At 47.5% G+C, this 14677-nt stretch overlaps 1 protein-coding gene across 1 annotated transcript in view; it reads right to left on the bottom strand.

Annotated features, from left to right (window-relative positions):
• IA-2 (tyrosine phosphatase IA-2) overlaps positions 1–14677 on the bottom strand; it is a 700681-nt gene that overhangs the window by 26088 nt on the left and 659916 nt on the right. Inside the window, exons 18-21 of the mRNA XM_075682014.1 lie at positions 14199–14272; positions 12706–12783; positions 9094–9213; positions 159–325 (exon numbers count right to left, since the gene is read on the bottom strand). Of these exons, the coding sequence (XP_075538129.1) occupies positions 159–325; positions 9094–9213; positions 12706–12783; positions 14199–14272 (439 nt within the window). The remainder of the gene's footprint in view (positions 1–158; positions 326–9093; positions 9214–12705; positions 12784–14198; positions 14273–14677) is intronic.

Raw genomic sequence — 14677 nt, 5'->3', positions numbered from 1 at the left:
GGGACGTATTTACACACAAAGTCGACTAACGTCTCTCAAGCTAACGACAGAGACAATAGGTTATATGACGTCCTCCTGGTGCGTAAGAACTAAAATAAACTGGACACGTATTACTAACGCTGCGTCACAGGGCTGAGCCCATCGAGCGCGCCTCTGACCTTCGAAACTCCAGGATAGCCTTGATGGAAGCCGGGATACCGTTGTCTGGCCACGAAAGGAAATGGAACTGTGTCACTGTCCGGGTCTCGCTGGTCTTGAGGTTCTTGAGGTAGAAGCTGCGCACCAGGTAGTCGTCGCACCAGATGTGTTCGGAGACGAGGTGCACCTGCGATGGAGCGCGGAAATCAACCGTTGTTACAAACTAGCGCCACTTCGTTCATCGGCCCTGGCCAATGAAGGCGTAAGAGGTTCCAGCTGCACCGAAATTTACACGGACGGTTCCACCAATCCCATCAGCCCTACAGCCACATTGGTTGTTCCATTAGATGCCATCTCTTTGTAGTTCAGACACTCTCACACCACCATGTCGACAACAGCTACCACCCACGTGTAAGGTAGAAAACTGGACTCAGTCTGGTCAACCTCCCTGCCTTTCCTTTCTTCCTTCTCTCTCTCTCTCTCTCTCTCTCTCTGCGGCACTTCCAAGTGCAATCAACTGCGTGCTCCAGCAACCATCCAATCTTTAGGCCGTTTTCATCAACTCCCAAAAGCAGCCTTACAAACTGCGCAGTTTCCCCTACGTCATGGGTTACACGAGCAGCTACTGTACGAAATAGGACACGCTCATTACCAAGCTCTCGAGAAAGAACACGACATTGCATTTAAATGGTTGCCGAGCCACTGCGGAATTGTCCGCAGCGACAGTGCAACTGAAGCTGCGCGCTGGGATCATCGAAAACAACAGCGAGTGCATATACCACTTTCGAGAACAGATAATGCGCGGCAAAAACAATCACTTGCTTGCCCCATCACACTTCTACGATGGAAAGCACTGGGTTTCGGCAATTCACGCTTACACTCTTTCGACCCTGATGATAATGATTACGATGATGATCTATTGGCATCGCAATTGAAACATGGCTGTGAGAATATTCACCGAGCATGCTTGAGTTAATCAGGTATGCTATACTGGCTTCTTATTACAGCGTATTGTGTACATCTCCTTTATCATTATTCTCTTCAAAACATCTATATCTACTTTGTACCGCTACCTATGCCTGTAACGAATCCGGCCGTATCAATCTCTTCCTTGCATTTTCCCCCTAAATACTCTAAACGTCTTCCCTTTACATCGACTGCTGATCGGTTGATGCTTCCATCCACTTTATATTCAAGCGCTTTTGGAAATTCTTGTAAATCTTATGGTCTTGTTCCCATTTTTTTACAACCGCATCCATTGTCTCCACATCCACATCCATTACATCCATTGTCTATGTTTCTCTCACTCTCTTTTTTATGACTACTGACTGTCTATTTACACTTTCAATAACCTTGTACTTGGTTGACAGCTTTCTTGACCTCTTCCTCCATTCTGTGTCCACTTAGATATACTCGTCCACTTTAGCCACCCATTTACTTTCATCCATGTTCCTGAGTCTTCCTTCAAAACTAATTTTGCTCTGCTCTTCCCGGATTTCAAAAGAGGCCCAAGCCATGTCATCCTGCACTGCCTCATTTGGGGTTTTATCGTGGCCTCTCAAAGCCAGCCGGCCTACCGATCCTTGGCTAACTTCCAACCCTGACAATACATCAGGTTTTAAGCACAGAATGGCATTACGTCATTCTGTGGAACGCAGTTCATTCATATGTTTCATTGTCGCTCGAAAGTATGGCAGCGGTAAAATGCTGAAATCAGTGTCCTCCCCACTTCCGCTCAATCCCACAAACCCGCTAACTGGACGGGGTAGACCAATGTTACAAAATTTGTGGCCTCTCAACGCCAACCAGCCGATCGATCTTTGGCTAACTTCCAACCCTGATAAGTTATCAGATTTTAAGCACAGAATGGCATTATGACATTGTGTGGAACCGAGTTCATTAATACATTTCATTGTCGCTCAAAAGTATGGCAGTGGTAAGAAGCTCGAATTAATGTCCTCCTCCTCACTTCCACTCAATCCTCGAAACTCGCAAGTTGGACGCGGCGGACCATGGTTACGAAACCCAAAGCGCACGCTTCGTATCGTTGCGTTTATATATACAGTTACTTCATGCGGTGACATTCTCGCCTCATTCGCGCTGCTGAAAAGAAGCCCGCCAAGTCCGTCTTAATATTTTTTTACGTTCCTCTTTCGAGAGAGGAGAATCCATTTAGGCGAGCATAAAGAAAGGCTATTTTAATAAGCAAGAAATAAAGTAAACATAAATGACTGACAAGCGCGGGAACATGTAAAGTGTGTGGGAAACGCAAATAACTTGGCGCATAGAGAACGAACGGAGAGAGGCAGGGTGAAAGAAAAAAAAATAAACGGGTGAAAGGAGGAGGTGAGAGACGGAGGGGAGGAGAAAGTGGCCGGAAGAGAAACATTGGGCGTCTCGAGTAACGAGATTTAAATTACTCGCTCAGCGGAGAAGAAGGAGCATGGTCTTCCAGAGCGGTGAAACGAAGCGGCATAGGGGTTGGTTCGTGGGTATAGGAAGAAAGGAAAATAGAAAGAAAAAGAAAGAAAAGAGAACGCGTGCCATTGCTCCGAAACCGAAAGAGGAAGAAAAACGCAGGGAATAGAATTTGGGGACAAGAGTGCCCGACGAAAGGAGCCCGAGAAGAAGGAAAATGTGGAAGTTGGAAGTGCGAGGGTGCGAGTGGAAGTGGTAAGCCAACGTCCCCCTCTCACCTCCCCTCACACATACACTCTGGCGGTTGAAAAAACCGTGGTGGGAGTGGAGGAACGCGGCATGGCCTCACAAACGACATACGACGAAGTTTAGCGCAGCGAAAGACTGCTGCTAGGCGAGGAAAAAAGGAGTGGACAAATTAGAGAGGGAAGGAGATGGAGAAGGAAGTAAGAACGGAAGGAAAATGTAATGCGGAGGCGACGCACAAGGCTGCCCCTCACGCACTCGCAGAAGTGCGGCGGTGGGCGACCCGTATGAAATTTCGAGTGAGGTGAAGGAGAAATCTCCGTATACTGGAGCGGCTTTCTTGAAACGGAAGGTCGTGGGCTAGGAGTTGACGACGAGAAACTCGACTCCTGACGGGCTGGTTCCTCTCCATCCAGTTAGTCCGAGCAACCGGGAAGAGCGAAATATTGCGCCGTTCCGTTTCGAGCACGTACATGTCCGTGCCCATTCTAAAGCTTCTTTATTTATTTGAGGCAGTAGCATCTAACAGCAGAAGCGTTATATAGGTTATCACTTTGTCTTAAGGTTTAGTCTATATAAAAAAAGAAAAGAAAAACAGAAGAGGCGAGCCTACGTGAAATCGAAGAACGCAGACAAGATGTAACCTGCCGCCGACACAGAGTGCGCGCGCCCGCGTCTATGAACGGCGTCGTAGCGTTTTGCCGAATAAAGGAGACATACGCCGCGGTTTAAAGAGAAAAGTTGCATATGTGAAGGCCCAGGAGTTAGTCTTGCTGCGTGTCAGGCAGCTGTTATGGTTCCGCGAAGCATGACTTGGTCATAATAGAACTTCCCAGACAGTGCTCTGCAAGTGTTCGCTCTAACCGCGACGTCATCTATGGGAAGGCCCGCCCCATTCACTAAAACAAACGGAAACCTCGCGCTAAGCGTGTCGTAGGTAGGGTTTGCCGAACGTAAGTTCACCGCGAACGCTACGAAATGTATCATTCAATCGGAACGCAACGAGGGCTTTTAAATTCTACGCATTTGGAATACTTTGGGACCATGATTAACAGACAGACACCTTTTGTTCTGCTCGCTATACTATTCGTTCTTCCGGTAACGAGCGAACAGTGCTGACTTGTATTCGCAAAGTTTCGTATTCAAGCTACCGCACTTGATCGCTTTGATGTGTTACGATATATACCACACACTCGTAAACTATAGCAGTATCAAAACTCTCGCACCCACGACATATAGCACATTATGCGCATGTAATGGGGAAGCTTAATGGAACCATATTTTCTTTTCAGATCACCCGAGCACAACGTTCCTTTTTTATTTGCGCATTGCGCACGCGCTTAATTCGACATAGGAGCGCTGTGAATGCTATTGCTAAACCTACAGCAAAATGACTTTTCACGACGCGGAAGAAGAACACTCACATAAACACACACAAAAAAAAAACAAACGAAGAAGTAAACTTTCTTTAGAAACCATACGCTTTCGGCGCTCGAAGAAGACATCATCATTCGTGGGAGCGAAGAAGATAAAAAAAAAATCAGGGCCGGAACAAACCAACGGGAAACGTTACTTTCTATTCAAATGTACGTTCTCCCTGAAACTGGCGTCATTACAGCTGCATTCAGGACATGCCCTCCTTTTATGGCTCTGTACACAAAGTTAAAGTGCGATGCGTCGTTTAAGCCGGAACTTCATTTCTTGCTTCACTTTCTCTCTCTCTCTTCTCCTCGTCGTCGGATGGGCTTCGAGTCTCTCTCGTGTCGCGCCGTTCTCTTTCGTCTTTTCTTTTTTTTTCTATATTAAAGCGCTTCTCTCTCCATCGCTCACTGTACCTCGCTTCTAATTTCTATCTCAACGCCGTCCTGTAGAGCGCGCTTTCGCGGTGGCAGCCGCCTTTCACGCCATCTCCCGCCCGTCCGGTGCGGCGTGTGAGCGCTTAACCACTATGAGTTCGTCTTAATTAAAGACGATGGCTCCTGCATTGCACACGCATAATTTTTTTTATTTTCCGCGAAAAAAAAAAAGAAAAAAAAAACTGGAATCCCGCATACGAGAGCGAGAGTGGACGTTCTCGCGGCGAAAGTGCGGGGTATCTTATTCCTTTCGTCCCGTCGATGAGTAAGGGCGAGGAGGAGGTGACGAGAGTGGGAGAAACGTATAGCAGCCGGGTTAGAATGGGAAAAGTAAAGCAAAAGCGGAGAGCTGCGGTGGTAGTGAAAACTAGCGCGCCGGAAAAAATAAACGTCGATGGAAACATAAAAGATATGTGGAGAGAAGAAGCTGAGCACAAGTAAGGCTTAGATGAAGCAAAGGCCGCATGCTTACAGCTGAAGGCTGGTGAGAGAAAGCGAGCGAGAGGAACGCGTCGACAGAGAGAGAGAGAGAGAGAGAGAGAGAGAGGTAGGAACGATGATGTTGAAATTCCGCCCGTCCCCGAGAACGACGTCGGACCGGCGGCCACACTAATGAGAAATTGGAGCGTCCCATCCAAACTCCCCCCCTCATCTCCTGCACCTCTCCCGTCTCCCTGCCGTCTCCGCCACCCCGCTGCTTTTCGCTTCTGGACGCACTCGCGCAGTTTCCAGCAAGAAACAAGGACAAAGAAAGCCACGCTGGGGGGCGCGCGGTGCTTGGCAGCAGGCGCAGTTGAAATGTAAACGAACGAATAACGAAATGGATCGCCCGAGATTTGTCGACGAGCCCGCACGCGTGCGCATACAGCTCGTTTCGTTTCGCAAGCTCCAAGCTGTCTCTCAATCGGGCACCGACGACGCGTGCTTGCCATTCCGTCTCTCCCGAACCGAGGGCGGGTGGGCGGGCGCGAATGAATGGATCAAATAAGGGCGGCAGCGGCGGCGCAACCCGTTCGTCGCGTGGAGCGACGATGCAGTCGGCCTTCGTTGGAGACTGCTTTGTGCCAGCCCTGACACCGAGTCGGCATCGCTACTTGTTAGACAAACCGCTCGCTGCCTCCACGCGAGCCACCTGTGAAGGCCTGTCTCGTGTGGTGCGTGCGCCTCTCGGGAGCGAGTAAATAAGGGAGCAGTACGGAGCGAAGAACGCAGCGTGTAGCGGCAAACCACCGCTGGAAATTTGCGACGAGTTGGATGATGGCTGCCCGCATTGACGAAGTTTCCTTCCTAGTTAGATTCATTCAAGCGCGCGAACGAGTTTTCTGAGGCCTTCTGTAGTCGGCGGAAGCCTGGAAGCGAGTAGGTGGTGCGAAAGTCGCTTTGTCGCCACTGTGCATGGTAAATACGTGCGCGAGGCGGAGTGCGAAAGCAACGGCGTTGCGTTCCTTTTGTGTCGGGCAAAGTTTTGGACACGATGCGAACGAAGTGACAAACTGGCGAGGGCCATGACGAAACAAAGGTGCGACTTTTCCAAGGCTGTTTTAGAGCCGAACTCCGTAGTGTTCATCTGGAAAGTTCAGTCAGGCAACGAAGAATACATTCCACAGGCTGACAAGCCTGGAAACGGCTTTGCGTAAAAGAGAAGGAATTCATAATGTAGCCATGAAGAGGAACGCTGTGGTGGGACATTCTCTCCAGCGCCTCCTAGTGGGTCGATCTCTCCAGCGCGTTTGCTCTGAGAGTCCGTGCTATGCTATGACGGTCAGCCCAAAGGCTGGTGACTAGTAAACACCTTTACAAGCGGTGAAGAGTGCTTCGGCCTACAACGTCAATCCTGGAATTTCGATTCCGTACCCTGTGCTCAACCATGCCTGAAGACGCATCCCAGCAAACGCCTCCTACTCCATCCCAGTCGGCACCTCATCAGTCAGTCATGCGCTCTGGTGTGCCTCGCCACAGGCCTCCCATTTTCAAAGGCGCGGACGACGCGGACGTGGAGGATTGACTGACGACATATGAGAGGATAAGCACCCACAATAAATGGGTCGACTCCACAAAATTGAGCAACGTGCTCTTCTATATCGCAGTTGTGGCTGGTCTCTAGTACAACAACCATGAAACCGACGTGGCCTTCGTTCGAGACCACTTTAGTGGCTGTGCTTGGTCGCCCTGCCGTGTGCAAGCTGCGTGCGGAATCACCTTTCCGAGAACATGCACAGCGACCGGATGAATCATCTGCCAGCTACATTGAGAATCGTAGCGAAAAAAAATCATGAGTCATTCCACTCTGTGGAGGTGGTTGACCAGCGAAGCTGTTTAGCACACGACAGATAATCTTTAGCAAAGGTACGAACTCATTCACTGTCTTGATTGGGGGTCATCGTGACGAAAAGTATGCACACTCATTTATTGTCTCGATCGGCAGTCATTATTTCACTCGAAACTGCAATCACATTTTTTGGTGCCAAATCGATGCGCGTACGCCGCTGGGTGGTCGACTGAGGCGAATCGGTGTGGCACAGCAAGCGATATGTCTGACACAGAAAGCATAAACCGCTCCCTTTTCGGTTTTATGAAACATCGTTCCAGCGCACAATTGAACACGGACGAGAAGAGAAAGACAACACGAACGCCGGTAAAACAGGGCTTTATGTACACAGAGGGAGGGGGGGGGGGGGCTGCTAGTGCGCAGGACCACCCAAAAATATTTCCTTGGTCCAGGCAACAGTCATCAGAAGTGTCAAACCAATCTTGCTCATCTCAGCGGGAGATGAGCAAGATTGTACTGAGTGATGTAAAAAAGAGGGCAAGAAAAGAGAGGGAAAGGTTTTTTCACTTTTTGCTTTTATTCCTTTCTTCTTTTGGTCTGAAACTTCTGATGACTGTTGCCTGGACCAGGGAAATACTTTTGGGTGGTCCTGCGCACTAGCAGCACCCCCCCCCCCCTCCCTCTGTGTACATAAAGCCCTGTTTTTCCGGCGTTCATGTTGTCTTTCTCTTCTCGTCCGTGTTCAATTGTGCGCTGGAACGATGTTTCATAATGCTAATCACAACCAACTAGCCCAGCTGTCCACACTTAGCCCTTTTCGGTACCGACACATCCACATTGACATTGAAATCATCAACAACGACAACAGGGGTAGTGTCATCGCAGCTAATTCACGCAAAGCGAGTAGCCACGAAACTTACAGGACTATGACTCACTGCATTTTTTGCTCGCTTACGGGGGGTATGGGCCATTGCTCCCGGAGGTATAAGCCATTGCTCACGGTGGTGTGAGCCATTGATGACGGCAATTTTCGACATGCTGTTCTGTATGTTGCACACGTGATTAGAAAGAATTTAAGCATTTCTTCACCTGTCTTACTGTCCCTCCTAAGTCTTTATTTTCCTTTTGGCGCAACAATGTATTCATTAAATGTATTCATTAAATTTAAGCATTGTTCGCTTCACTTTTCTGAATGCTTGTAGCTTGTGCCTTACGGGGCTATGAGCCATTGCATTTTTTGCTTGCTTACGGGAGTATGAATGCTTACGTGGGCATGAGCCATTGATGATGATAGTTTTTGTTCACGGAGAACACGAATGCACGAAACCCTAGTCATGTACAGCTTCGCTGTAAAAGAGGAACGCTACAGTGGGCCATCCTCTCCAGGGCTTTCTAGTCGGTCAATCTCTGAAGCCCTTCTGCTCGGGGAACGTCGCTCGTGCTGGGAGACAGTGCCCTGCTCTGACAGTCGGCCCAAACGCTGGTGACTAATAAACACCTTTACAATAAATAACAAAGTGTATGGAAGACCGTAGATAATTAAATAAATGTACCTTTCCGGTATGCACATGGGCCTGTGAATTATTTAGAACCACAGTGTATAATAGACGAAAAGGCAACACAGCGCCGTCCCTGAGGAGACATCTCGAAGTTAAATTCGGACACTGATGGCCTGCATCTAATTAAGTACTGAAACTAGTTTAATCCGCGTTTGAACGTTCGAGTTTTGGTACATGTGCTGGACGTAGAAAATAGTTTCATTCTAGCTTATTACGACGATTGCTGCGTGCCGAGGAACGGAAGAACGAGGACACCGTGCAGGGTACAGAGAAAATTAGCACGGCGGAACTTTTCTGTCTCACTCGCAAGCCGTATTCGTGCCACACTATGCTAAACGAAAATTACAACGTAGTTCAACAGGGCGCGCTTTTGGTAAACTCTTTGGTCAAAACCTCTGTTCATCAAAATTCACGACATTGTGAAAGAGCCACAGATAAACAAGGTGGGAAAGGAAGGAGGGTTGGCCGAAGAGAAACACTTGATTTGCTACCCTACACAGGGGTGGCATCAGATGAGACAGAAAGAGGGCATAAGAAAGTACAAGGAACTAGTACTTAGAAGTATTGCCAAGAATGTAGCGAAGTAAACGCGTGTTCTCATCGTTACCTCGTAGGTGTGGTAGACTTCGCTCCCTTCCTCGGGCCAGTAGCGATGACACATGGCGACCCCGTTCTCCATCAGGCGACTCAGCATCACGATCACAACGCTGCCTTGTTCCCAGATCATCTGCGAGAGAAAAAAAAAAGTTTTTTTTTTCGAGCAAGTTTAACATGTAATAATGGCACGTGTATGGACTTCATGGACGACTCTTGCCTATATAGAGGCAATACAACAGAAAAATATTTTTTTTTCTTGCCGAGTTTCGTTTTAGGTACGGATATCTCGGTCTCAATTTATTAGGCCAATACAAATTATTATGCGGCGAGCATCATTTGATGGATTAGAGAAGGAACACAGGACGAAGAACAAGTTTGGCTCCGCGACCCGCGTTCTTTGCAAGTACTGTCAGAGAAGAAAAAAAGAACCGGTGCAATATTCCCGGCTTTAATAGTAACATACATGTAATGTATAGAGAAGTTGCAATGTACACCTCTGTTTCACACGCGACGAGAACTGTCTGCAGAAGTCCCAAAAACCACCACAGGGGGCTTGGGGCGAAGCTTGATACCAATATTATACCTGGTGTTGCCCACCTATTAATGAGAAAAGTTACCACATTATTCTAAGTGCATTTTGCACATTTGAATGAATAATAAACGTTTCCTTCAGATACTTTTGCATCTTGTTCTTAAAGAAAGTTAACGCTTGATGTGAAGTTTGTTCCTCTGATGTTTGCCTACATGACTCGCTTTCTGTATAAAACACACTTTTCCAATAGAAGAATGTAACCACATGTTGAAACATTAACGAGGACTCGGAGCCGGCGACTTATATTTGCTGGCTCTTCGCAGACATATGACCAATACGAAAACATCGTTGAACATACGCCATGGCTTACGTGTCCAGCTATGGGATATCCTCGCACTGCGCCTACGCTCTTACTTCGCGCCATGTGCTACATAGCCGTGTATTATATTCTTCTAGGTTAAGAGACACTAACGAGGAACGCTTAGTCAGTTTAGACCGATTACGTAGACATTCAAAACTGTAATTTAGGTAATTTCTCTGTTAGTGGTTGATTCTCATAACTAAAGCGAAGATTACACTTCCGTTGTTTGTTTGTTTTTAAAGCGAAAGCTTTACTGGCCGCGAACTTGCGATTTCGCCATGGCGGTGCTCCGAGGAGGCACATGACGTCACTAAGCGCGCCTCGCCGCGGGTGTTTCTCGTTCGCTCGCTAGTCACTACTGCGCATGCGTCACTAGTAGCACCGAGCCACAGGTGTTCCGCCACTGCACAGCGCCGCGCCTTTCCGCCGCCGCCGCCGTTTGGTATGACGTCACACCGTGTTCCTCGTCGTTGCGCTCGCCTCCTCTCGCTTCGCCAGCTGCGTCGCATGCCTGATAACATGTCGGAGGATTGAAAAGGAGAGCTCGCGTGCGCCGCAACCACAGTTGAGGCGGCAGTATGGACGGCGACAATTCTCATAAGCAGGAGGATGCCTGGAATCGACATCGGAACGAGATGAGGAGGAAATGAATCGCCCAGGAAACAGACGAACAGCGCGCCGAACGACTGGCTAAACGCCGCAACATAGCTAGACAACCAGACTAACCTGTACTTGCAGTCAAGAATAAACAAGGCTAACCATACTCTATGCCTTAGATTTCGCTACGTATATCCTGGCATAGCCGAGCTAAGCCACTCCCAATTTGTTTTTTTATTTCACGCCGGCACCCAAGCGCCCGCAGGTCAGGGTGACGTAACGTGCTTAAACCAATTTTCTCATATCTGCGTCCCGAAACTCGCGATGTTTCGTCTCTAGCTCCTTTGGAATACGGTATAGTCTATATTCATTGGCAACAAGTTAACTAGGCCAGAGCAGACTTGCCGTTAAAATTGGTGACGTCATGGCATGCCGGTGCCAGAACGTGAAGGCGGCGTCGCCCCCCATCTTTCGTTCTTTTTTTTTTTTTTTTTTGCAGCTTTTGTGACTTAGTGGCAAGCCTCCGCTGACGGTAAGAGTGCCTTATTCGGTATTGCAGAAAGGTAATTTACCAATACAACTAGGCTTAATTTTTTTCTCTTTAGTGTCTATTTAAGTACACTCTGTAAGTGCTTCGAGTTGATGCGTTTGTAGCTGTGTGCTTGTTAGTGCACGCGAGTGAACGCTCGTCTCTTCTCCCGCTCCAGCGCACCCACGTGAAGTAAGCAGCGGCACCTGTAGCTGGGGCTAACACCTGCGGTTTCCGTTAAAAACGCCTCGTTGGTCTCGCAGAGCGATAAAAGCTGTCATGTGTATGTGTCTTGCGTATGTGTCTAGCGTATATGTCTTGCGTATGTGTCTTGTGTATGCGTCTTGCGTATGCGTCTTGCGTATGTCTTGCATATGTGTCTTGCGTATGTGTCTTGCGTACGCGTCTTGTGTATGTGTTATGCGTATGCGTCTTGCATATGTGTCTTGCGTATGTGTCTTGCGTATGTGTCTTGCGTAGTTGTCTTGCGTATGAGTGCCAGGTGGTGTGTCCCTCCGTGTGGGTGCCATTAGCAGTTTGATGTTACTACGATGGTAGTCAACGACTCCAAACAAAGTTTGATGCATTCCGTTACACCAAACTGCCTCACGGTGCCGCTGATTCATAGTCGCGTAACCAGCATACGGATACTTCATGCAGGATTTTACTGCGAAGGCAGTGAAGTGCTCGAACAGGGCCTTCATTTTGCCGCGCCGCGGCGTGCGTTGCCGAGCCGTCGTCGCCGTCGTGCTGCCGCAGCCATCGTCATCTTTCCGTAGAGTTGTAGGCATTGGAAGGAAGGAGAGAGGGGAGGGGCGACTGCTGTCGCAATAAATTAGTTCAGAACTGAAATAATACCCTGAAATTTTTGTTTGTTATTGGAACCGAAGTGGCGTTTCTGATGAAACGTTCACGTCCGGTGTTTGAGCAATTAGGAAAACCGTATTGGTGATTTCTGTCTTCATCTGTTGTATAATACGGACTCAAAACTCGCGACCACTGTGCTTCCGCATTCAGCCCTTGCTATAGGCGCCATTGCTATAGGTTGAAACTGCAACTACGCGCTCAGCGGTAAAATGTCACGTCCACGGAGTCATGGCGGAGTGTAATAAAACTATGAGGGTAATCCCTCTTTTACTATCGCGCATTTATATAAGTTACGTTTACTACCACGAACTGAAGAGAACGACAAAATAGGCAAAATTATTTGTGCGCGTGCTGTACAAGAAGTTAGGTTGGCGCTTCGGGCTTCGCTTGACGGCTTCACATGGCGTTAAGTAAAGTGAAACACTGATCACTCTGAAAAAGCGCAACAGCTAACAACTTATTCACTACATCTAGTTGGCCTGAACGTGCTGAGGCACCATAACGGCTAGTTGGTCTAGATTTGCACTGTGGGCAGCAAAACAAGAGAAAGTGATTGGCGTGCAGCTGGCGAAGGAGTGTCAAGCTGTTACTGTGACTTTTGACCTCGATTTTATTATTAGGTTGCAAGCCAGAGGTTACATAAGATTCAGTATAGACTCTTGCAGGAAGCTGGTAGAAAACCGAGTCGAAAGTGATCCCACTAAAAAAAGATAATAATTTCGAATACATGCCGCACCTGCCAGAAATCAGCCGTTGTGTGAGGGAGGGGACCCTGGCTGGCGATGTACGCCGGGTTTCGTGGGTCGTGGTCCGTCTGTAAGGAGATGCGCAAACACGTAAGTCACAAGAAAGTGATGTGTACGAAAAAAAAAAAAACAAGCCGATAGCAGTCGTCGGTCTCCACTCGTGAGACGTACAGTGTTATTTCGTTGTAGCGCATGCTGAACAAGGACAACAGAAGGGCACATCTGAGACACACACAACGCTAACTTTCAACAACTTATTTATTTCCCATTCTCGTAGCTATATATACACCCTCGAAACGTCATACAGCACGTGTAAACTTCACTGAAATTTTACACGTTCTGTATGACGTTTCGAGGGTGTATATATAGCTACGAGAACGGGAAATAAATAAGCTGTTGAAAGTTAGCGCTGTGTGTGTGTGTCAGACGTGCCCTTCTGTTGTCCTTGTTCAGCTTGCGCTACAAGAAAGTAAGATATGCCGTACCAACAAGCCCCTATAGCTATCCTCAGAGATGTACAGTGTAGATGTGCACGCTACAGAGTCATTCGGTCTAGGCCGCGATCGAAATATTATTTTGCGCCGCTGCTCTTCTATACATATCCAGCGTATTCTCATAATAGGCGCACGCCCGATATCGTGTATACGCGCCGGCTGAAAGAAAGAAAGAAAGAAAAAAAAAAGAGAAGTTGAAATAACGGTGACTCTAAATTGGTGACAGGTTGGTAAGGCCTCATTGTAGGGTCCTTTTTTTTCTTTTTTCCTTCTTTATGGAGGGTCGAAAAAAAAACGTTTCTGAAAGCAAGAAATACATTCAACTAGCAGTAACAAACGCCATTAAAAGTAGCTTATTTTCTGTCTCTCGATAGTAGGGAGAAGAATGACAGCTGCGTCAGCGAGGGGTGTTGCAGAGCTCTTTTAAGTAAGCTTCTCTAACACGGCAGCGTTTCCTCATTGGCCGGCGACCGTGCCACCCGCGACTCATGATGAAGATAGGCGTGATAAGGAGACAACCACTGTGGTAAGAGCAAATCACTAAAATACATTACGCAAAATAAGTTTTGCGAATAGAGGCGCAAGTTCTCAACGCTTACAAATGACGAAGCTCCGCCGGCGCATTGACACTATGATTCTATGACATAAACACATTATGACATTGACACTATGACATTGACACTATGTATGATAAAGAAAACATATCGAAAGTTATAGCGATTGAAATGGTTTTCTGGTACACACACTGGTGGTCGATATTGCTTTTTTTTTCCATTCCTTCTATTGTTTCAACGTTACAAAATATCGACCTGGAGAACCACTACAACAACACCTAATCGATTTTAGTAAGGTACGACTTTTCAACCACTGGAGAATGTTTACATGATGTACAGCAGAATGACTCACGCATCCTTAAGGATCAGTCCATACTTATTAAGTTTAACTTAACGTAAACGAAGTTATGGTTAGATAACATTTGAGTGACTTACGATTGTGCTGGCGTTGATGTAATCAGAGCCGTTCGCATTGGAGACGTCGTTGAGGATCACTCGTGAATGGTCGTCTATAAAAAGGTGGAAAAGGAAAATGCTGAGGTGTTGAGTACAAATACATACTTTGCGCACTCTAGGTCGCAGAAAGACAGGCACGATCGCAATTTGCACGGTGGCCGCAGAAAAATATAAAATCCAGCACGTTTCATGCGTTGCCGATATCGCTGAACCATGTCCACGCATCAAGAAAATACGAAAGTAACGCCGCCGAATAAACATTGGAACATTTCATCACTGCCAGTGTTGTATGGGTTCAAACCTTGCGCGTGAATATATACATGTGGTACTGCACCTGCCAAATAGCCTATACCGTGGGCAATTTCATCTAAACTGAAAGTCACGTGGCCTCTCCAAGGCAATTCATGTACCGACTGGCATGTCGTTGTGTACATTAGTCCCCACATTCCGCAGGAGGA

Source organism: Dermacentor variabilis, chromosome 2 (genome assembly GCF_050947875.1).
Source record: "Dermacentor variabilis isolate Ectoservices chromosome 2, ASM5094787v1, whole genome shotgun sequence".
Lineage (NCBI taxonomy): Eukaryota > Metazoa > Arthropoda > Arachnida > Ixodida > Ixodidae > Dermacentor > Dermacentor variabilis.
This window is presented reverse-complemented; position numbering and strand designations above follow the sequence as displayed.